Source organism: Macaca fascicularis, chromosome 5 (genome assembly GCF_037993035.2).
Source record: "Macaca fascicularis isolate 582-1 chromosome 5, T2T-MFA8v1.1".
In the NCBI taxonomy this organism is placed as follows: domain Eukaryota; kingdom Metazoa; phylum Chordata; class Mammalia; order Primates; family Cercopithecidae; genus Macaca; species Macaca fascicularis.
In genome coordinates this window covers 26,065,588-26,091,018 of record NC_088379.1, presented here as the reverse complement: position 1 = coordinate 26,091,018, position 25,431 = coordinate 26,065,588, and the positions used below count along the sequence as shown (strand labels likewise).

The 25,431-nt window shown below is 37.5% G+C and overlaps 1 protein-coding gene across 3 annotated transcripts in view; it reads right to left on the bottom strand.

Moving 5' to 3' along the window:
* Positions 1 to 25,431, bottom strand: part of STIM2 (stromal interaction molecule 2) — a 165,857-nt gene that overhangs the window by 49,488 nt on the left and 90,938 nt on the right. For all 3 annotated transcript variants that reach the window (XM_005554636.5, XM_005554637.5, XM_065544845.2), the window contains exon 3: positions 22,644 to 22,758. In XM_005554636.5, coding sequence (XP_005554693.2) covers positions 22,644 to 22,758 — 115 coding nt within the window. The remainder of the gene's footprint in view (positions 1 to 22,643; positions 22,759 to 25,431) is intronic.

The following is a 25,431-nucleotide window of genomic DNA, read 5'->3' as shown; positions in this document are numbered from 1 at the left end:
AAATCATTCCCATCATTATCTCCCTTCACGTATCAGAGTTCCATTTCTTGACTCTTCTTTTTTAAAGTCAACAATATTTACTGTCTTTACTTCCCGTTTAATCCATTCCAATTAGACTTTTACTTCTACCCCTATGGTGAAGATCAATAAACTTAACTTCGACTTTGCCAATCCAATTGTGAAGTCTCTGTTGTCACCTTATTCAGATTTCTGGAACATGTGACATTGCTTTTTCTTAAAATGCTTTCTCCACTAAGCATCTAGGTCCCCACATTCTCCTGGCTCTCCTATCTCACTGGCCATTTCTTCCCAGCCTTCTCTCCAGGGTCCTCCTCTACTTCTTGACCTCACAGCACTCGGTCCTTCACTCTTTGCATCATGATCTCAACCAGTATTTTTCAATGTTTTCCCCCATTATTAACAACCTCCCCATGAGCCTGTTCAGATTTCTGGTTTTTTTCCTAATTACTCCTATTCCCAAGAAATTTCAATACCAAACAAAACCTAGGAATCAACTTTTATTCCTGTCCCTGGCCCCCACTAGCATCCTGAGTTCAATTCCACAGCAAATCCTGCCAGCTATTTCTTCAAAATATATCACGAATCAGACTTCCCAGCCATTTCCTGCTCGCCAGATTACCATCACCTCTCACCAGTTCACGTGGGGCCTCAACAGGTCTCTACTTCTACTCCTGACCCCTTCTCCTCAAGAGTCTAATATTCACACAGCAATTACAATAATATTTTGAAAAATAAATCACATCACTACTTTGCTCAAAACTCCTAAATGGAGTTATACTTGCAATATACTTACATAACCCATATAATAAATCTCATATTCCTTCTTGGCCATACCAGGTCCTATGAGATTTGGCCCTGTCTCCCTGATCAATTTAATTTGTCTCCCACCACTCTCCCCATTCCTTACTACTTTATAGCTACATGAGCCTTCCAACAGTTTCCTAAACACTTTAAGGTTGTGCCAGTCATAAGCCTTGGCCTGGCTGGTCGCTAAACCTGGAATATACTTCATCCAGATTGTCTCCTGGCTCACCCTCTAGAGCCACTCAGATCTATAACCAAAAACTTCTTCTTGGGGGACTTCTTCCTTGACCACATTCTCTAACTAGTCCTTGTTCCATCTGCTCACTAACTATACTGTTACCCTGCTTTATTTTTTCACATAAATAACCCGTTCCAGCAGTTGTGTGAGTGTATATTTAGCTACACACACACATACATGCAAACTTGTTCACTGTCTGCTAAAAGAGTATTAACTCTGTAAGGGCAGAATATCTATTTTGTTCAATGCTCTATACCCAAAGCCTAGAATAATGCCTGTCCTGTCTCACAGGAAAAATAATTTTTTTGGGGGGCGGGGGACAGAGTCTCACTCTGTCACCCAGGCTGGAGTGCAGTATTATGATCTTGGCTCACTGCAACCTATGCAGCCCAGGTTCAAGCAATCCTCATGCCTCAGTATCCTGAGTAGCTGGAATTACAGGTACGCACCACACCCGGCTAATTTTTGTATTTTTAGTAGAGACAGGGTATCATGTTGGCCAAGCTGGTCTCAAACTCCTCACCTCAAGTGATCTGCCTGCCTAGACCCCCCAAAGTGCTGGGATTACAGTATAAATTTTTGATTACACATAAATAAAGCAGGTAAGTCTGATTTTTGTAACTTACAATCAATCAAATCATTGGTGATCAGGTATCTTTACAATGAACTTCTCATTACCTGAGGTAATTTGAGTCTCCATCTCTTGTCACTAAAAGAAAAAAAAAAGACTCCCAAGATGGCCGAATAGGAACAGCTCCGGTCTGCAGCTCCAGCGTGATCAAGGCAGAAGATGGGTGATTTCTGTATTTCCAACAGGTACCTGGTTCCTCTCGTTGGGACTGTTTGGACAGTGCGTGCAGCCCACAGAGGGTGAGCTGAAGCAGGGCAGGGCATCACCTCACCCGGGAAGCACAAGGGGTCAGGGGATTTCCCTTACCTAGCCAAGGGAAGCCATAACAGATTACCTAGAAAAACGGGACACTCTGCCCAAATACTGCACTTTCCCCAAGTTCTTAGCAACCGGCAGACAAGGAGATTCTCTCCTGTGCCTGGTTCAGCGGGTCCCACGCCCATGAAGCCTTGCTCACTGCTAGTACGGCAGTCTGAGATAGAACTGCCAGGTGGCAGCCTGGCTTTGGGAGGGGCGTCTGCCATTGCTGAGGTTTGAGTAGGTAAACAAAGCAGCTGGGAAGCTGGAACTGGGTGGAGCCCACTGCAGCTCAACAAGGCCTACTGCCTCTAGACTCCACCTCTGTGGCCAGGGCATAGCTGAACAAAAGGCAGCAGTCAACTTCTGCAGACTTAAACATCATTGTCTGACAGCTCTGAAGAGAGCAGTGGTTCTCCCAGCACAGCGTCTGGGCTCTGAGAATGGATAGACTGCCTGCTCAAGTGGGTCCCTGACCCCCGTGTAGCCTAACTGGGAGACACCTCCCAGTAGGGGCCAACAGACACCTCATATAGGTGGCTGCCCCTCTGGGACGAAGCTTCCAGAGGAAGTATCATGCAGCAATATTTGCTGTTCTGCAGCCTCCGCTGGTGATGCCCAGGCAAACAGGGTCTGGAGTGGAGCTCCAGCATACTCCAACAGACCTGCAGCTGAGGGACCTGACTGTTGGAAGGAAAACTAACAAACAGAAAGGAATAGCATCAACATCAACAAAAAGGACTTCCACACCAAAACCCCATCTGTAGGTCACCAACATCAAAGACCAAGGGTAGCTAAAACCACAAAGATGGGGAGAAACCAGAGCAGAAAAGCTGAAAATTCTAAAAATCAGAGTACCTCTTTTCCTCCAAAGGATCGCAGCTCCTCGCCAGCAAGGGAACAAAGCTGGACGGAGAATGACTTTGATGAGTTGACAGAAGTAGGCTTCAGAAGTTTGGTAATAACAAACTTCTCCGAGCTAACGGAGGATGTTCAAACCTATTGCAAGGAAGCTAAAAACCATGAAAAAAGATTAGATGAATGGCTAACTAGAACAGACAGTGTAGAGAAGACCTTAATTGACCTGATAGAGCTGAAAACCATGGCACAAGAACTTCATGATGCATGCACAAGCTTCAATGGCCAATTTGATCAAGTGGAAGAAAGGGTATCAGTGAATGAAGATCAAATTAATGAAATAAAGTGAGAAGACAAGGTTAGAGAAAAAAGAGTAAAAATAAACGAACAAAGCCTCCAAGAAATATGGGATTGTGAAAAGACCAAACAAAGTCTTTTCACAAAATACCTGAAAGTGATGGGGAGAATGGAACTAAGCTGGAAAACACTCTCAGGATATTATCCTGGAGAACTTCTGCAACCTAGCAAGGCAGGCCAACATTCAAATTCAGGAAACACAGAGAACACCACAAAGATACTCCTCGAAAAGAGCAACACCAAGACACATAATTGTCAGATTCACCAAGTTTGAAATGAAGGAAAAAATGTTAAGGGCAGCCAGAGAGAAAGGTGGGGCTACCCACAAAGGGAAGTCCATCAGGCTAACAGGGGATCTCTCGGCAGAAACCCTATAAGCCACAAGAGAGTGGAGGTCAATATTCAACATTCCTAAAGAATTTTGAACCCAGAATTTCATATCCAGCCAAACTAAGCTTCATAAGTAAAGGAGAAATTAACTCCTTTACAGACAAGCAAATGCTGAGATTCTGTCACCACCAAGCCTGCCTTTTAAGAGCTCCTGAAGGAAGCACTAAACATGGAAAGAAATAACTGGTACCAACAACTGCAAAAACATGCCAACTTGTAAAGACCATCAATGCTAGGAAGAAACTGCGTTAATTAACAGGCAAAATAACCAGCTAACATTATAATGAAAGGACCAAATTCACACATAACAATATTAGCCTTAAATGTAAATGGGCTAAATGCCCCAATTAAAAGACACAGACTGGCAAATTGCATAAAGAGTCAAGACCCATCAGGGTGCTGTATTTAGGAGACCCACCTCACATGCAAAGACACACATAGGCTCAAAATAAAGAGATGGAGGAACATCTACCAAGCAAATGGAAAGCAAAAAAAAAGCGGGCGTTGCAATCCTAGTCTCTGATAAAACAAACTTTAAACCAAGAAATATCAAAAGAAACAAAGAAAGTCATTACATAATGGTAAAGGGATCAATTCAACAAGAAGAGCTAACTATCCTAAATATATATGCACCCAATACAGGAGCACCCAGATTCAAAAAGCAAGTTCTTAGAGACCTACAAAGAGACTTAGACTCCCACACAATAATAACGGGAGACTTTAACACCCTACTGTCAATATTAGACAGATCAACAAGACAGAAGGTTAACAAGGATATCCAGGACTTGAACTTAGCGCTGCACCAAGCAGACCTACTGACATCTACAGAACTCTCCACCCCAAATCAACAGAATATACATTCTTCTCAGTATCGCATTGCACTTATTCTAAAATTGACCACATAATTGGAAGTAAAGCACTCCTCAGCAAAAGTAAAAGAACAGAAATCACGACAAACTGTCTCTCAGACCACAGTACAATCAAATTAGAACTCAGGATTAAGAAACTCACTTAAAACCGCACAACTACATGGAAACTGAACAACTTGCTCCTACTGGGTAAAATAACGAAATGAAGGCAAAAATAAAGATGTTCTTCAAAACCAATGAGAACAAAGATATAACGTAACCAGAATCTCTGGGACACATTTGAAGGAGTGTGTAGAGGGAAATTTATAGCACTAAATGCCCACAAGAGACAGCTGGAAAGATCTAAAATCGACACCCTAACATCACAATTAAAAGAACTAGAGAAGCAAAAGGAAACAAATTCAAAAGCTAGGAGAAGGCAAGAAATAACTAAGATCAGAGCAGAACCGAAAGAGATAGAGACACAAAAAAACCCTTCAAAAAAAAATCAATGAATCCAGGAGCTGGTTTTTTGAAATGATCAACAAAATTGATAGACCTCTAGCAAGATTAATAAAGACCAAGAGAGAAGAATCAAATAGACAATAAAAAATGATAAAGAGGATATCACCACCGATCCCACAGAAATACAAACTGCCATCAGAGAATACTATAAACACCCCTACGCAAATAAACTAGAAAATCTAGAAGAAATGGATAAATTCCTGGACACATACACTCTCCCAAGACTAACCCAGGAAGAAGTTGAATCTCTGAATAGACCCATAACAGGTTCTGAAATTTAGGTAATAATTAATAGCCTGCCAACCAAAAAAAAGTCCAGGACCAGATGGATTCACAGCCAAATTCTACCAGAGGTACAAAGAGGAGCTGGTACCATTCCTTCTGAAACTATTCCAATCAGTAGAAAAAGAGGGAATACTCCCTAACTCATTTTATTAATGAGGCCAGCATCATCCTGATACCAAAGCCTGGCAGAGACACAACAAAAAAAGAAAAAAAATTTTTTTTTTTTTTTTTGGAGACGGAGTCTTGCTCTGTTCAGGCTGGAGTGCAGTGGCCGGATCTCGGCTCACTGTAAGCTCCGCCTCCCAGGTTCACGCCATTCTCCTGCCTCAGCCTCCCGAGTAGCTGGGACTACAGGCGCCCGCCACCTCGCCCGGCTAGTTTTTTGTATTTTTTAGTAGAGACGGGGTTTCACTGTGTTAGCCAGGATGGTCTCGATCTCTTGACCTCGTGATCCACCCGTCTTGGCCTACCAAAGTGCTGGGATTACAGGCTTGAGCCACCGCGCCCGGCCAAAAGAAAAATTTAGACCAACATCCCTGATGAACTTTGAGGTGAAAATCCTCAATAAAATACTGGCAAACCGAATCCAACAGCACATCAAAAAGCTTATCCACCACAATCAAGTTGGCTTAATCCCTGGGATATAAGGCTGGTTCAACATACACAAATCAATAAACGTAATCTATCACATAAACAGAACCAAAGACAAAAACCACATGATTATCTCAATAGATGCAGAAAAGGCCTGTGACAAAATTCAACACCCTTCATGCTAAAAACTCTCAATAAATTAGGTATTGATAGAACGTATCTCAAAATAATAAGAGCTATTTATGACAAACTCACAGCCAGTATCATACTGAATGGGCAAAAACTGGAAGCATTCCCTTTGAAAACTAGTACAAGACAAGGATGCCCTCTCTCACCACTCCTATTCAACATAGCGTTGGAAGTTCTGACCAGGGCAATCAGGCAAGAGAAAGAAATAAAGGGTATTCAATTAGGAAAACAGGAAGTCAAATTGTCCCTGTTTGCAGTTGACATGATTGTATATTTAGAAAACCCCACTGTCTCAGCCCAAAATCTCCTTAAGCTGATAAGCAACTTCAGCAAAGTCTCAGGATACAAAATCAATGTGCAAAAATCACAAGCATTCTTATACACCAGTAACAGACAAACAGAGAGCCAAATCATGAGTGAACTCCCATTCACAATTGCTTCAAAGAGAATAAAATACCTAGGAATCCAACTTACAAGGGATGTAAAGGACCTCTTCAAGGAGAACTACAAACCCCTGCTCAGTGAAATTAAAGAAGACACAAACAAATGGAAGAACATTCCATGCTCATGGATAGGAAGAATCAATATCATGAAAATGGCCATACTGCCCAAGGTAATTTATAGACTCAATGTTATCCACATCAAGCTACCAATGACTTTCTTCATAGAACTGGAAAAAACTACTGCTCATATGGAAACAAAAAAGAGCCCACATTGCCAAGACAATCTTAAGCAAAAAGAACAAGGCTGGAGGCATAACACTACCTGACTTCAAACTATACTATAAGGCTACAGTAGCCAAAACAGCATGGTACTGGTACCAAGGCAGATATATAGACCAATGGAACAGAACGGAGGCCTCAGAAATAACACCACACATCTACAACCATCTGATCTTCGACAAACCTGACAAAAACAAGAAATAGGGAAAGGATTCCCTATTTAATAAATGGTGCTAGGCAAATTGGCTAGTCATATGTAGAAAGCTGAAACTGGATCCCTTCCTTACACCTTATACAAAAATTAATTCAAGAGAGATTAAAGACTTAAGTGTTAGACCTAAAACCATAAAAACCGTAGAAGAAAACCTGGACAATACCATTCAGGACATAGGCATGGGCAAGGACTTCATGATTAAAACACCAAAAGCAATGGCAACAAAAGCCAAAATTGACAAATGGGACCTAATTAAACTAAAGAGCTTCAGCACGGTAAACGAAACTATCATCAGAGTGAACAGACAACCTACGAAGTGGGAAAAAAGTTTTGCAATCTACCTATCTGACAAAGGGCTAATATCCAGAATCTACAAAGAATTTAAACAAATATACAAGAAAAAAGCAAACAATCCCATCAAAAAGTGGGTGAATGATATGAACAGTCAATTCTCAAAAGAAGACATCTATGCAGCCAACAGACATATGAAAAAATGCTCGTCATCACTGGTCATCAGAGAAATGCAAATCGAAACCACAATGAGATACCATCTCACGCCAGTTAGAATGACAACATTAAAAAGTTAGGAAACAACAGATGCTGGAGAGGATGTGGAGAAATAGGAACGCTTTTACACTGTTGGTGGGAGTGTAAATTAGTTCAACCATTGTGGAAGACAGTGTGGCCATTCCTCAAGGATCTAGAACTAGAAATACCATTTGACCCAGTCATCCCATTACTGGGTATATACCCAAAGGATTATAAGTCATACTGCTATAAACACACATGCACACGTATGCTTACTACAGCACTATTCACAATAGCAAAGTCTTGGAACCAACCCAAATGTCCATCAATGATAGACTGGATTAAGAAAATGTGGCACATATGCACCATGGAATACTATGCAGCCATAAAAAAGGATGAGTTAATGTCCTTTGCAGGGCCATGGATGCAGCTGGAAACCATCATTCTCAGTAAACTATCACAAGGACAGAAAACCAAACACCGCATGTTCTCACTCATAGGTGGGAATTGAACAATGAGATCACTGGGACACAGGGTAGGGAACATCACACACTGGGGCCTGTCAGGAGGTGGGGGGCTGGGGGAGGGATAGCATTAGGAGAAATACCTAATGTAAATAAGTTAATGGGTGCAGCAAACCAACATGGCACAGGTATACCTAGGTATCAAACCTGCACGTTGTGCACATGCACCCTACAACCTAAAGTATAATTTTAAAAAATAATAAAAATACATATATACACTAAAACCAAAACAACATCTTAAAACAGACTGGATACAGAAGCAGCTATGAGAATCTAACTACCCTCCAATGAGTCAGACATTGAAGAGGTCTGCAAAAATGCAAGACAAAGTTAGTCTTCTCATTATCTTTATTTTGGAAAATATAATTTATTTTAAGTAAAAAGATTACTCATATATTTTAAAAGACTTAGACAAACTGCTCAAATTTTAAAATAAAACTTTGTAGTAAAAAAGAAGATATACTCTACTGTAATTTCAAGCCACTCAACAAAGCGTGTTGAACAATCAGTTATGCACAGGAATTTATTAAGCATTTAGTTTTGTGATAAATTCAGCCTCCCGTACTTAATATACTGTAGTTCCATTAGAATCTAGAGTGATTACTCTTTTGGGCATTCTTGAAAACCACTCAAAGAATCCAGACACAGTCCTAAAGCATACATTCACTAACTTAAAACTTCACCTTCCCTCATTCAAAAGCTTCCAATTACACATCTAAAAGATAATGCAGTCTAAGGATATCAACAGATTCATGCAGTTGAGCATGCTCATTAAAAACAGATGACAGAAATTTAGATCACTAACAAAGCAGATCAATCTTCAACTATCTCACACTGCAATCTGGGATATGCTTACCTTTGCTAAGGTCACAGGCTCTGGATCAGTGGGAATGCAACTAGCACACAGAAACCTATTATTATTCATTGCAGTAGAGCTGTAGCACTATCATTAAAAGTCTCCCACAAAGTATTTGGTACTGGTCAAAACAGGGAAAATAATGATGTTAGAATGCTATATGCTTACAATATATAATTCAGAAACCAAACAAATGCATAAGCCAATTTAAAAGTGAAGGAATCTCTTGGGCCACCCTTCTCTAATTACTTGCCCCTCCACTGCAGCTCTCCACATCCTGCCTCTATCCCCTTCCACAAAGTTCAAGACATTGTTCAACAAGGATTGTCACACAAATTCATCACAGAAAATGAATTCTAAGAAGGATTTAAAAATTGTTAGTGATATGCCTGTGAGTCACTGCCATCCAGCAATGGAGAATTATTCTGTCAACAAGTTTCTTGCCTGTCTGAGTTTAAATTATTTTCTTATTAGCCTAACAAAATCTTTTCAATCCATAAACTGATAAAACTATCCATGAAGAAAAAGAAAGCTGACATGAAACAAAATATGTAATAAGGCTGACATGAAACAAAATATATAAGACGACTACCTCTAATGCATACTAGGTGTTCAAAAAGTAATTGCTGAATTATTTTTTAATGTTCAAGTTTAAAAATATCAGTCCAGTGCTTTCCTTTTGTCTTTTAAGTAGCCTAAATCTACAAGTTCTTAAGAAAACTTTCTGCTTGATCAGACAACCCATTTAAAACTACCATTACATTTCCCTCCATTTTCTCGCCTATTCCTTAAATAGAGGGTCACCCACTGTGTCTACTTTGTACACACTCATTCTCTTAAATCCTTTCATTGTGGTGAAATACCCATAACATAAAATTTACCATCCTAACCGATTTTAAGTATACAATTCAGTGGTATGAAGGATATTCATATTGTTGTGCAACCATCATCACAATCCATCTCCAGAACTCTTTTCAATTTATTACACAAAACTGAAATTCTGTATCCATTCAACAACTCTCTGTTCTCTCCTCCCCACAGACCCTGGCAACCAACATTCTACTTTCTGTCTCTATGATTCTGACTACTCTAAGTACCTCGTGGAAGTGGAATCTCACAATATTTTTTACGTGACTGGCTTTCTTCACTTAGCATGATGTTCTCAAGGTTTATTCATGTTGTGCATATGTCAGAATTTTCTTACTATTCCCTTCTATGTATATTCCACATTTTGCTTATCCATTCATTCATCAATGGACACTTGGGTTGCTTCCACTTAAATCTTCCTCAGGATTTGAGTGTGGGTGTGAGTGTGCGTCTCTGTTGCTCCATTCCCCATACCAACATTTAAATTTCCTGAAGGTTACTGATTTTTTTTTTTTTTTTTTTGATACAGGGTATCAGTCTGTCATCCAGGCTGTAGTGCAGTGGCACAAACATGGCTCACTGCAGCCTTGACCTCCTGAGTGCATGTGATCCTCCTGCCTCAGCCTCCTGTGTAGCAGGGACCACAGGTGCATACTACCAAGCCTGGCTAATTTTTTTTATTTTTTGTAGAGATGGGGTCTCACTTTGTTGGCCAGGCTAGTCTCAAACTACTGATCTTCCTGCCTGTTAACAATAATTTTATTCTTCCCAAATCTAATGGGTTTTTTCACATACATAGCATTTCTCTGTGTCAAGCTACTAGGCACTCTTCATCTTTCCTCTCTCTAACCCCCACTTGTTGGAGGAGAGGGGCGGGGGAGGAGGAAAAGGGAGAAAAGAAATCACTTACGAAGATGCACACAATGCAAAGAGAATAAAAGATGAAAGATGTCACTGGACCAGAAAGATAAAGTGAAGCTCCGTTAAAGGCACTTACAAAATATATGAGATCCTTAATAACAGTTACAAAAGGCAGACAAAGAAGGAAACAAATCAGTCACAGCATTCACAATATAAACACAAAACGTCTGCTCAGCAGTACATCTATTCTTATTACTGAGACCTAAATGAAGAATTCTTCAGGAGGACTCTTGGCAGACACTTTGCAATATGGCAAGTCTATGCGCCCTACTATATAACCGTCTGTCCCTCCCTGAAAACACTCCCCTCTCTAAATGCTGACACTGTGCCTTCCTGATTCTCCCTCCATGTCTCTGATGGCCATTACTGATTTCATTCATCAATTCTTTGCCTTTGCCTTAATGCCAGTATTCCCCAAGGCTACTCTCTCCCTTTCCTTCTTTTAGTGAACTCTCAATTTATATGACTTGAATTATTATACCTTTACGTGAGGGAATCACAAATCTCTTTGTTTGATTTTAGAACATTGCCCTTATGCAACTATAATCTCCTAGTGATAAACACCTGTTTTGCATTTTTTAAGCTGATTACTTGGTAAGAAAAGTTGATGGAAATAGAAATTACAAATTTCCTTCTATGAAAACTGCCATTCTGTTTCATTTTGTCAGACTGATATAGATGCTTAATTTCAAACTAGTAAGTAATTATCTAATTAAAACACTGAAATCAAAAGTATCTAAATGATCTATTATTTTCAGCATCCTGAAAGAATTAATGTTGATGCAAAGAGTGGGAGAAACAGAAGATTATCCAAGGGTTGGAAGAATGCTTACTGAGGACCTTTTATTGAAGAGGTTCTTATCTTTAAAATATAAAACCAGATGAGATGAGAAAGATAGAATGATACAAGCTTTATTAGTTCTATTCTATGCAGAGTAAGCATCCAGTGAGTGAAACGGTTTTTAAGATACAAAAACATGCTAAGTGATTTATTCTATTTTTTATCATTCATTTCCCCTGAGCTATATATTTATATATGTCATATATACATAAATACACATATCAGAATCATAGAAATGTTTAGAATTTTTAGAAAGAGCAAAGGTCATATTCAAATTGAAAGGGCTGGCTAATACCTTGGAAAGTTTTAGTTTTCATTGTATTAATATTTGTAATTTACATTATTTCTATTACAGTCGCTACTAAAATGCTAAGTAACATTCAGTTAAATGGGGGGAAAAGACTCAAGTAAGCATAAGATTTGTCTGAAAAGAAAAAAAAATTTAACTGACCATCTTTGAAGACAATGTCATACTCAACAAACAAGTCCTTTATTCAAAAGCAGTGGGAATAAAATATTTGTTCCACATAAAGTAGAATTTAATATAGTGACTCTCCTGCAATAACATATATTTGAAAATCTAAAACTATTTCCTGAGTCCCTCTTTCCCACCCCTTTCCCAAAACAAAGACAGATAAAGGAAAATGTAACACATATGCATATGCAACTGTTTTCCAACTACCAGGAAAAGGGTAGAAAGGACAATATGATGTCCAAAAAAGGCTACTGTTTTCTAGATAGTCCATCACAGTGAAAAGTGGACAGCCCTCATTTTTACCTTCTGCAGAAGGTTCTGTTACTGTACTCCAACCTTGAGGTATCCCTTGAGTCTGTGAACATAGCAGAGAAGAAATGTAGAATAATTCAGGTGTATAGAAAACCATAAGGCAAACTCACCAACAATCTTAGAATAGTACCTCCTTAAATCACAAGAAAAGCTTCATATGTTGAATTATATACTGGAAAACTTGTTATGTGAGAAAAAACAAGGCTCAAAACATTTATTTCACGTGTTCCTACAGAATAGAATTCTCAAGTTTTCTACAGGACAGAGAGATGTGATAGGTAGTTGGTCTCTGCATCTTCTTCTGAGGGAGTCTCTATTTCAGAATAAAACCAAGAACAATCTATGTAAAGCAGGCAGGATTGTCTCAAAGTTAAGTATCTTCCACAAACTAAAAAGACAGAATTAATCCCAGCAAATCAGTATATGCAATGATCCAAAATCTCCAAAACTCAAGTGTACTTAAGTAAAAGAGGAAGAGCTGACAATAATAAAACAGAAAGAGAAAGAGAAAAAGAGAAAAATTAATAAAACCGAAATAGCCCTGATGGGTAGATTTGAAGTGAAGGGAATAGAAACTAAAAAGGCAACATAAGATCATGATTAAGAGCAATCAGCAACTTACTGTGAGTGCTCTGAACTCATTTGGATAATATTATGATAAAAAGAAAGCTATTTGATAATAAAGGGGAAAGGGCGCAAACTCTGTACGAAGTACAAAAATCCATTCTAACTAATGATTAATACAGAACAGTGTTCGCCAAATTTGTAAATTAATCAAGAAAGACTTACACTATTTTTCTAGCAAACCCATGTTAAAATCCCTTAAATGTTGGTTGACAGAGCGAATGAGCAACGTACTGGTGTCACCTATTCTCTTCACAGAAGAAACTTGGACTATTAAAGACCTTTTGTTAGTGGTAGAAATGATGACATCTGTTATTCTGAAATTACACTCTACCTCAAGAATGGGCCTTCCCTTGCATAAGCTCCTTTCTGTGAACAATTAAAACTCAATCCCTCCACTGTGGCTATAACAAGAGCTTCTCCTAAAGATAAAAGCACTGTAGGAAAGCTGAAAAGTGTTAAAACCTGATTTACTAAAATAGCACAGGTATTTGTAGCATATTAACAGCCTTGAGTTTTTTCAATGTGCTATATTAAGTACAATTATCCTCCTAGCTATTAATCTAGCACAATGTCTCTCACTGAAGGGGTGACAAGAGAGGAAAAGTAAATGTCCCTTGATGCAGCTCATCTGGCTTTACTTCTGCAGGTGGATGGACATGTTTTCTTCTTATTATCTCACAGTGCCTTCTACATAATCTCAGTAGCACATCCCTTAATTACTTGTTAAAAGATCTTTCTCCAACGGACTGTAGACAGGTGGAGGACAGAGAACATATTCTTCATCTGTGTATCTTTTGAACCTAGGACAAGGACTTTCTCATAATAAGTATTTACTAAAAAATTTTTCCTGTGTGAATCAGTTAAATAAACTCCCCTCCAAGCCCAGTGGATCCAAAAATCACAGGGAGAAAAAAACTGGAATTCATTCTAAACACAAGGGAAAAGTTAATCAATCCAAATCTTCCTTTAAGACACTGCTCAGAATTCACGTTTCATTCTTCCCACTCAAAGCCACATTATATTCAACTCAATGCTAATGTTTCTGCCAACAGTGAATGTCTTTTTATAACTCTTCTACATTACCAGGCCTTCTAAAGCAAGAAGCTATAGTAGCTCTTACAATGATGATAAAACGCTAAAGTACACTACCGCCTCCCACACAGTAAAATATTGCTAATAGATAATTGCTAAAATAATATCCTTTTTTGCTATCAAGACACATACAGACCAAGCTTCCTTAATACAGTGCTCCAGGGAATCACTATGGATTGGTAAGCACTGGAATATGAGTGGAATCATACTTGCCACTCTTGGAGCTGCTCATCAGATTTACACAGAGACTCACTATAGTCTGGTCTCTTTTTCTGACCCAATCTCCCAGTATTCTCCAACTCAGCTGCCTCTTCCAGCAATATGAGTCTGCAACATCCCATAAATGTGCCATGGTCAGATTTACCTTACAAAAACAGTAATAACAGATATCTGTTCATCACTTACTATGCGGTAGACAACTTTTACTCCCATTTAACAGATGACAGAACTAAGACACAAGATGGTTACACACTACATGTTAAGAGCAAAAGACAAAATTTTAAGTGTTTATTATTATCTCACATACACTAAAAATGTATTATCTCTTGTATAAATTATGCTTATTGAAGGATTTAGCATTTACATCTAGACTCATTTTAATGTGCTAACTTGTATATCCCTCTTTCTTATTTCTATGAAAATTTTATCTTTCAAAGTCCTGTTGAAGAACCATCTCCCTAATGAAGCCTTCCCTGTAATAAATCTGTCCATTCTCTTAGATTCCTACAATCATGTCATTTACATAGTATTTAATCAAACCTTCTTGAATTGCTATTTAACATTTCATCTGCATACATGCAAAACATTGTTAAGCTCCTGGAGGAGAAAGGTTGTCTCTCATACTTCCTTATTTTCTACTAATGAGTGTGATGCATGTTGTAAATATACAAATAAATATTTTGTTGATGGATGCCACAAAGGTAACACTACCTTATTATCTGCAAAGCTTATGTTTTGAGTTACTCTTCTGATAATGTTAAACAATACACACTTTTCTATTTACAGTTTTTTTTATTCCAGTCTCATTGTAACCAACATCATACACTTTAAAGAGCTGCTGGATTTTATCAACACTTAGAAATCCCTTTATACTTTCACATCCAGAAGAAAAATCTTATGGATATAAAGGTTCTATATATTTTTAAAATATTTTAACTTCCCTTACTTTTAGGAATTTTATATCCATGGTCAGAATTTTTTTTCTTTATATTTTCTTTTATAAAATATTTATATTTTTGCTGTCCTAAACAAAAAGAAAATACTCTTGGTCATTTAATCTCTGGCTAGCCTTTAGGTACTCCTGAAAATAACCATTATTAAGTGCCTGTATCTTTCTTCTCTCAGACTATTTCAGTTCCTTTGAATTTTTAATCCTTAAAAATAAATAAATAAATATTCTCTTAAATTTCCAAATGTCAATTCAATTTGTAAAGCCCAAAATTAAACAGCGACCTTAGGTAGGTTAAGATTTGTGCTGAACAGGATGGAAAGATTACCTCATGCTTGTCACATGTTATAATAACTAACCCAGTGACTTTTCATTTTAAAAACAGTATATTACTTAATCAGTTTTTTATCTATTACAGTTCCTAAATCTTGTATATAACCAATAATTTTCTATCTATATTTTCCTGCATTAGGTATCTGGCTACTATTTAAGTACATTCAGTAATTCTCACAACGTATCTAGTTTATTATCAAAATCTATCTGAAATCTAATACTAGTTTTTAAATGGCTTTCATTTGCATTAGACAGTTGCCATATGCAACTTGACCAAGCATTCTCTCTACACACACACACACACACACACACACACACACACACACACACACACACATAGCATTAAAGACACTGTTGAAATTCTATTTGAGGTCAGGATCAACTTCTGCATAAAGTAATTTTACTTTTCCGCAGTTGACAACATTCCAGAAAGATTTTGGGTACATTTCACTGTCCAAAGTTTGCACACAATGATGGTACATATATAGCTTAGTCTGTTCATTTTATAAATATTGTGAGACCAAGTCAAAAACAGTATAAAACTTTGAATATGGCTGAATTTTTCAGTTTATTTCGCATTATTATGAATGAGAGAATCAACCTTTACTAAGTGCCTAACAGGTGCTGCCAGAAATTACACCAGGTACTTTTACTACATTACTCATTTATGTCACACAAGAATTACATTTTATAAGTGAATTTTCAAAATCTGTCCAATGTCTCACTGTTCATAAATAGAAGAGCCAGAATTTAAAGCGTTACAGTTTGAAAGCCTACATACTCCCTATAGCATGCCACCTCCACTTTCACTTCTAGCAAATTTTCAGGTAACTAAAGAAGGAGGCTGGGTGTGGTGACTCCCATCTGTAATCCTAGTGCTTTAGGAGGCCAAGACAGGAGGGCTGCTTGAGACCAGGAGCTGGAAACCAGACTGGGCAACATAGTAAGATCTCATCCCAACAAAAAACAAAAAATAAGCCAGGCATGGTGGTGCACGCCAACAGTCTCAACTACTCCAGTGGTTCACTTGAGCCCAGGAATTTGAGACTGCAGTGAGGTATGATCACACCACTGCACTCTGGCCTGGGTGACAGAGCAAGACCCTGTATATTTCAAGAAAAAAAGAAAAAGAAGCCATGGAGGAGCTACCATTTATGTTCTACTTCTTGTCTCCTTCTAGAACTCCTGGCTCAACCTTCAGAGCCCATCCCAAACGCTACCTTCTGTGTATAATAGTGAACTAATCACTCCCTCCGGTGAGCTACCTCCATACCCTAAATTTACTGCTATTATTGTACATATCACCTTATAGTGTAATTATTTTTTTCTTTGTCTTTCCTACTCAGCAATTTGCTCTGTATACCCCAGATCCGTGTTTAACTCATCATTAATCCCCAGGATCCAATGCAATGCTCGTTTAGCACCTAATAGATACAGTCTATTTTGCTGCATGTGCTTCTGTAACATGAATTAGTTTATGTGCCACTAGTAATCAGGGGTCACGTCAATGCAAAAGTCGTATCATCTCATATGTGACTTTTCCAAACACGGTTTCATTTCACATCACCAAGTAATATCAAATGGATGCAAAGTATACTAACTGCCAATACAGCAAGCTACAAACAGGAGCTTCCACTTACCCTCCTTCTTCACCTTTGCTCAATTTGGCCAGAACCTCTGTCTTGGAAATGCTTGTTGCTCGGTTCTCACCTTCATGCACTTCGCCCTTGTCTTCATTTTTTAGCAACCTCAACTCTACTAGAACGCCCCATCCATCTTTCTATAAAGTTATCTTCATTATTTTTAATGTAAATTCCTCCATCTACTATATAGTATGTATTGATTAGGAATTTAAAATTCTTTTTAGTGGTACTAGTATATACATATGTTTTTTGAGATGGAGTGCAGTAGCACACTCCCGGGTTCAAGTGATTCTGCTGCCTCAGCCTCCCTAGCAGCTGGGATTACAGGAGCGTGCCACCAAGTCTAGTTAATTTTTGTATTTTTAGTAGAGACAGGGTTTTGCCATGTTGGCCAGGCTGGTCTTGAACTCCTGACCTCAGGTGATCTGCTCGCCTCGGCCTCCCAAAGTGCTGGGATTACAGGCATGAGCCACCGCACCTGGCCTGTACTAGTATTTTTATTACTACTGTTAATGCTATGGCTAACAAGGTTTTGAATAGTCTCCTTCAGTCCCATTTTTCCCCTAAACTGTCATTTTTAAGTTCATAATTTTAAAAAACAAAAATTTTAAAGAAATGCACGTAATGTCTTATAACAGAAACGCCTGTACTCAAAACATTTGACCAACTGAACTACTGAGCATCCAATACTTATCAGGCATTACACTTTCATTCACTCAACAATGATTCACTGAATATCAAAGTGAATATTCACTATTGAATACTAAGTGAATGCACTGCGCTAGGCACGGGAGACACAACAATGATGAGCAAAGAATGAATGCATATATTTGCACATGTGTGTATGTGTGTGTTATATACATACACACCCATATGTTTTTGTATATATTCAAGTAAACAACGTTGAATTACCTGTTATTGTTAGGTGTACATTCTAATCTCTACTTCAGTAGTTTTCAAACTTTTTCAGAAGAACTACTTCTCGTTTCTCAAGATAAATTTTAAACAGAAACTAAATATAACAGATAAAAGCAGAGCCCTGCAGCCTCAACATGCCCTGTCCCTGGGACTCCTCCTGGATCCTGAGTGTTCTAAAAATCAGTGCTATAGCAACAATGCCCAACCCTTACATAACCCCTTTAATAAATAGAGTCTGATATGGGTTGAGAAAAATCAACTAGGTCATTATAAAACTTCTAGTGAAAGTTTATTATTACTTGACTCCTCTCTCTCTCATCCCATACAGCTGCATTAGTAGGAGTCCTGAGACTACTTTTCCCAGGCTCTGTAAGGTTATATAGCCAACTGGGGCTTAGAGAAAAGGAAGCAGAGAGGAGATAACTTAGGCCAACTGTTTGAACTGGGGAAATCCCTCATTATCATAACGGTCAGATCTCGGATTAAGGTGAAAACCTAGGGAAAAAGGTTTAAGAGGTCATTCAGCTTGAAAAGGCCTTAGGTTAAAATAAAAAATGAAAAATAAAAAAAACAAGCAAACAAACATTCTCATAGATCACAAAAGATCTCACCAAAGTCATTAGGGTGGGAAAACAAAAAGGAGTTTAAGAATAGAGTCCTCTTATTAAATAGGGAATCCTTTCCCCATTTCTTGTTTCTCTCAGGTTTGTCAAAGATCAGATGGCTATAGATGTGTGGTATTATTTCTGAGGACTCTGTTCTGTTCCATTGCTCTATATCTCTGTTTTGGTACCAGTACCATGCTGTTTTGGTTACTGTAGCCTTGTAGTATAGTTTGAAGTCAGGTAGCGTGATGCCTCCAGCTTTGTTCTTTTGACTTAGGATTATCTTGGAGATGCGGGCTCTTTTTTGGTTCCATATGAACTTTAAAGCAGTTTTTTCCAATTCTGTGAAGAAACTCATTGGTAGCTTGATGGGGATGGCATTGAATCTATAAATTACCTTGGGCAGTATGGCCATTTTCATGATATTGATTCTTCCTATCCATGAGCATGGTATGTCCTTCCATTTGTTTGTGTCCTCTTTAATTTCACTGAGCAGGGGTTTGTAGTTCTCCTTGAAGAGGTCCTTTACATCCCTTGTAAGTTGGATTCCTAGGTATTTTATTCTCTTTGAAGCAATTGTGAATGGGAGTTCATTCCTGATTTGGCTCTCTGTTTGTCTGTTACTGGTGTATAAGAATGCTTGTGATTTTTGCACATTAATTTTGTATCCTGAGACTTTGCTGAAGTTGCTTATCAGCTTAAGGAGATTTTGGGCTGAGACAATGGGGTTTTCTAAATATACAATCATGTCAACTGCAAACAGGGACAATTTGACTTCTTCTTTTCCTAACTGATAAATAAATGGTGCTGGGAAAATTGGCTAGCCAGAAGTAGAAAGCTGAAACTGGACCCTTTCCTCACTCCTTATATGAAAATTAATCCAAGAGGGATTAGAGACTTAAATGTTAGACCTAATACCATAAAAATCCTAGAGGAAAACCTAGGTAGTACCATTCAGGAAATAGGCATGGGCAAAGACGTCATGTCTAAAACACCAAAAGCAACGGCAGCAAAAGCCAAAATTGACAAATGGGATCTCATTAAACTAAAGAGCTTCTGCACAGCAAAAGAAACTACCATCAGAGTGAACAGGCAACCTACAGAATGGGAGAAAATTTTTGCAATCTACTCATCTGACAAAGGGCTAATATCCAGAACCTACAAAGAACTCAAACAAATTTACAAGAAAAAAAACAAACAACCCCATCAAAAAGTGGGCAAAGGATATGAACAGACATTTCTCAAAAGAAGACATTCATACAGCCAACAGACACATGAAAAAATGCTCATCATCACTGGCCATCAGAGAAATGCAAATCAAAACCACAATGAGATACCATCTCACACCAGTTAGAATGGCGATCATTAAAAAGTCAGGAAACAACAGGTGCTGGAGAGGATGTGGAGAAATAGGAACACTTTTACACTGTTGGTGGGATTGTAAACTAGTTCAACCATTGTGGAAAACAGTATGGCGATTCCTCAAAGATCTAGAACTAGATGTACCATATGACCCAGCCATCCCATTACTGGGTATATACCCAAAGGATTATAAATTATGCTGCTATAAAGACACATGCACACATATGTTTATTGCAGCACTATTCACAATAGCAAAGACTTGGAATCAACCCAAATGTCCATCAGTGACAGATTGGATTAAGAAAATGTGGCACATATACACCATGGAATACTATGCAGCCATAAAAAATGATGAGTTTGTGTCCTTTGTAGGGACATGGATGCAGCATTCTTAGCAAACTATCACAAGAACAGAAAACCAAACACCGCATGTTCTCACTCATAGGTGGGAACTGAACAATGAGATCACTTGGACTCAGGAAGGGGAACATCACACACCGGGGCCTATCATGGGGAGGGGGGAGGGGTGAGGGATTGCATTGGGAGTTATACCTGATGTAAATGACGAGTTGATGGGTGCAGCACACCAACATGGCACAAGTATACATATGTAACAAACCTGCACGTTATGCACATGCACCCTACAACTTAAAGTATAATAATAAATAAATAAATAAAAAGAATAGAGTCCTCTTTATTTAGGATACATTAATAAACAAAACACACCAAGTTCCCCTGCTCTATAAAACTTACATTCTTGGGGGTGAGGCAGAGAGAGAAGGGAGATATATATATAATGAATAAGCCAATTATATAGTATCTTAAAAGGTGATACATGATAGGGGAAAAGGAAAGTGTGAAGCTGAGTAAGAAAGATCAAGAGTACCAGAAAAAAAAAAAAATGAGTAAAAGGGGAGGTTAGCAATGTTAAACAGGGTGGCCAGAGAGGTTTCACTGAGAGCATAGCCCTTGATAAAGACTTCAACAAAGGAGGTGATGGAATTAGCCATGAGGAAGTGTGCATTCCTGCATTTGTGGAATAGCAACAGGTCCAGAATGAATGGAGCACAGTGAGCAAGAGAGATGGATGGAATAGAAGAGGTAAGAGATGAGAGAGAGGTGGAAGTAGAAGGCAGAACATGTAGAGGCTTACAGGTCTTTGTAAAGATTTGGACTATTACTCTGAGCTACTACAGAGTAATGGGCAGATCTAATTTACATTTTAGAGTACTCTGGTAGGTGAACAAGAGACTACAGCAGAGCACAAATGCAGGGAGATGAATTAGGCTGCCACAATTATCCAGGCAAGAGATGATGGTGGCTGAATAAAGGTAGTACAAAGCTAAGTGGTCAAATATTTTTTTTCTTCATTCAAACATAGTCAAGTGGGTTCCAATCAATGTATTACATATTTTAATCCTTAAAAAAATACTAATAGCAATAGACTCTGTAATGGATCTCCACCTCCCTTCTTAGTATCTATGGATTGCTGAGTCATATCATGTCAATAAGGTAAGTTTGTTGCTGAGTTCCCCACCATTTTCACTTTTCTTCATGAAACTGGTATTTGTTTATTCCTATTCCTATCCAAGCTCATGTTATTTTTAAATGGTGTAGGGAAGAGAAATGGAGAGGTTTTTTAAGTCTATATATTTTTCTTTTAAGTCCTTAATTGTTTCTTCTTTCTTCCCCTAACCCAAGTATATTTCAACAGAAAAACATGTAAGCAAGCTATCTACCATCTTTTACACTAAGAAAAACACTGAGCATTGGTGGGACAGTTTTATTTTCCCACTTTTAAATGTTATCATAATGACTCAAGTAAACTTTATTATTTCTTTACACTCTTAATTGGTAATCTGTCCCTTTAATTTTATTTAATTATTCAGAGAAAAATATATGCTTACAATATAATTGCTGACTTTCATGAAAGAACAGAAGCATTAGAAAGAAGGAATTTTAGTTGAGTTACTGCAAAAAAATTTTGTAAGCTTAGTGGACTTGTAAAATTTTTTTTTTATTTTAGTAACTGCCTAGTATTAGGAACCAAGCTGAGATTTTTAGATCACAGACTTTTCTTGTACTAAACAATTACTGTCCATAATACAGCTTGAGAACTTCACAGTAGAAAAGGGAATAAAATACCAATTATCCAATTTTATCACGCAACTATTACGAGACGTCATAAAGGATTTACTTAAGAAAAACCTGAACGGTAATAGCCTCCTAAAAACATTAGGAACTATTCTCCACAACTAAAAAGAAAACTTTGTGTTTCCGTATATTTATTTGCTAAACCTTTTATAATAATGTCATGTAATAGCTGAAATAATGCTTTACAACTTTAGGCTCTCAGACATCCATTATCTTATTTATTCTGCCATAATTATATGAGAACAGCCTGATGCTTAGTAACTCTCAGAAAGACAAAAATCATCTTTCAAAAACAAGAAGGGAAAATTATTTACTAAAATTTAAATATCCTCACAAAAATGTTATTTTGATTTTTTTGGTAAAAACATACGCATAAGTGAGTTAACAACAACTAAGCAGGCTAGATGTGCAGAAGGGGAGGGAGCCAGATCATGAAGGCAGTCTTACCTTCTGATGTTTTCCATCGTTTCCACAAATCCTCAATTGTTATATGTTTATCTTCTCTGTGCAGATGGCTGTGTTTATTAGTAGCATCTTTATATTTCATATCTTCTCTGATGAACTATAGAAGAGAAAACACTAAGATAAATATAAATTCACTACCTTAGTCTTGATAACTGGAGAAAAAAATAAAATCTGATATCCAGTGGGTGGCTATTTTCAAACAGTAACTGGTAAATTTTTGGTATTGTAGTCATATTATTCTTACATGTTTGTAAAATGTATTTAATGAAATGTCTTCTGCTACTAATCATACCACCACCACCACCAGCAGCAGCAGTAAAAGTACTTAATTCAATGTTTATTATTTACCAGATATTATTCTAAGTTATATAACAAATAGATGTCTACAGTCACCCCCTCCATATCTGTGGGTTCAGTATTCGTGGGATTGAGAATATTAGGGGAGAAAACGGATGGCTGTGTCTGTATTGAACATGTACAGAATTTTAAAAATCATTATTCCCTAAACAATATAATACAACAACTATTTACATAGCATTTACACTGTATTAAGTACTATAAGTAATCTAGAGACAATTTAAAGTATATGGGAGGATGTCTGTAGGTTATATCCAAATACTGTAACATTTTATATAAGGGATTTAAGTATCCATGGATTTTGGTATCCACGGGTAAGAGGGAGTCCTGAAACTAATCCCCCACAGACACCAAGGGACCACTGTATATCTGTCTATACAGAGAAAGTCATTTAACTTTACAACAGTCCTATAAGGAAAGTATTATTTTTCTTCATTCTATAGATGAGAAACCAAGGCCCAAAGAGGCTAAGCAACTTGCCCAAGATTGAAAAAATAACGAATATCAGAGCTGAGAGTCCAAAGCAAGCCATTTGGTTATATTCAACAGCATAATATACTGCCTCAATATCACTGCATTCATTTTTACCAAATACTTGGTGACAGGGATGTTTGAAAACAGAACAATCTTCTCAATTACTGCATCATATTTCTATGTCTCCCACCTTTTTTAAGCTACTACTTTTAATTCAAAGACATTTGATTATGGTGTTTAGAGCTAAAGCATACTTTACAACACTGAAGTATACCTTCTATTAGTCTTACTTTGAAATATATAGAGAGATAGGCTGAGGCAGGAGAATTGCTTGAGCCAAGGAATTTGAGGCTGCAGTGAGCTATGATTGCACCACTGCACTCCAACCTGGGCAACAAGGCAAGAACCTGTCTCTTAAAAAAAATACAGAAAGCATTAAAATTATCTTCGTTAACAACTAACCTGTTCTATATTACTTTTTAACCGTTTCCCATTGTCTAACAATAAAAAGCAAACTTCTTTTTATGATTTAACACCATTTACTAATCTTATCTCTGAGAATCTTCTAGGCCTTATCTCTTGATACTTTCCTCATATGTACCCATTACTCTAATTATGTGAAACTAATAGTTTTTAAATTGTTTATGCTTTTTCTACCTCAATATTTCTGATTTTTCTTGTTTCATTATTTTACGTGGTATCTTTTTTGTTCTTCTATTGTTCCAAAACTGTAAGATCATGTAAAATATTTCAGGAGTCTACAATGCAGAAATTGAAAATTCCCCCACAGTTAAAAATGCCACAGGCATATTTTTCTGACTTTTACACTAGCAATGAACATCACCTTCAGACAAAAGACCAAATTCTGCCTGAGTAGAGTTGCTCTCTACTGAAACTGAAAAAGAAAATTTTAACAGCTGTATAATATTGAGCAAATCATTTAACTTTTCTGAGGCTCAGCAACCCTGGGAGCAAAATAAAGAAATAATGTTCTAGGATCAACAACACTGTTGAACATGTGGTCAGCAGAGTAGTGTCAGCATTATGGCAATCAGAAAACACTTTCACAGCATCTGGGTCAAGCATGTGATAAATATGTTCACCTTGTCCACCCTGTACATATACACTGGAAATTAAAAATCTGGTCCCTCATCATCAAAAGTTTGAAAAGTACTAATCTGAAAAATCTATGTAATCTGTTGTCTTCTTTAAATAGTGCCTTATTCCTTTATATTAAATGCTGCCTTAAGTTACATTTAAGGGGGCTGCCTGATTGCTCCAAGTCCTCCTGTCATCCAACTCTTCTTGACTGACACCTTCAAAATCCAGCAGCGACACTTGGAAAAATCACTACCAAAGAGATGCTCAGAAATTGTCTCTATCTTGGAAAAGGTCCAAGAGCTGGAAAGAAATTCTAGACTGAAAATCGTAATAATGGACTGAGCAGGGAGGAAATCTGTCTTGGAAATGGTCCAATCAGTTGTAACAAATGGCAACTGTTTCATTTATGTAATATATATTAAAGGTAATGTCCTAAAAAAGTATCCTCACTACACGAACACAAACAATCTAAATGTGGAGTTCTGTGATTTCAGGATCAATATATTTCAGAAAATAAGCAAATTTCCACATGACTAGATGTGGCATTCTAGCCACGTAACTATTTTAGAAAAGCCGGAATGAGTTTATGGATATATGCCAAACTACTTAACAAAATAAAAGATTTTTTTAAAGCTTTTTATGCTTTTGAAGATACCCATAGCTCATCTGGTATAAAAGAACTATCTATTCCTAAGAAAGTTGGGTGAAAATTGAATAAACACAATGAATTGTATTTTCCCTGGAATTACCATCTAAAACTACTTCTGTTTTAAAATGAGAAGTATGACTCCAGGATATCACAATAACTCATAACAAACCACATGAAATAAAAGTATAT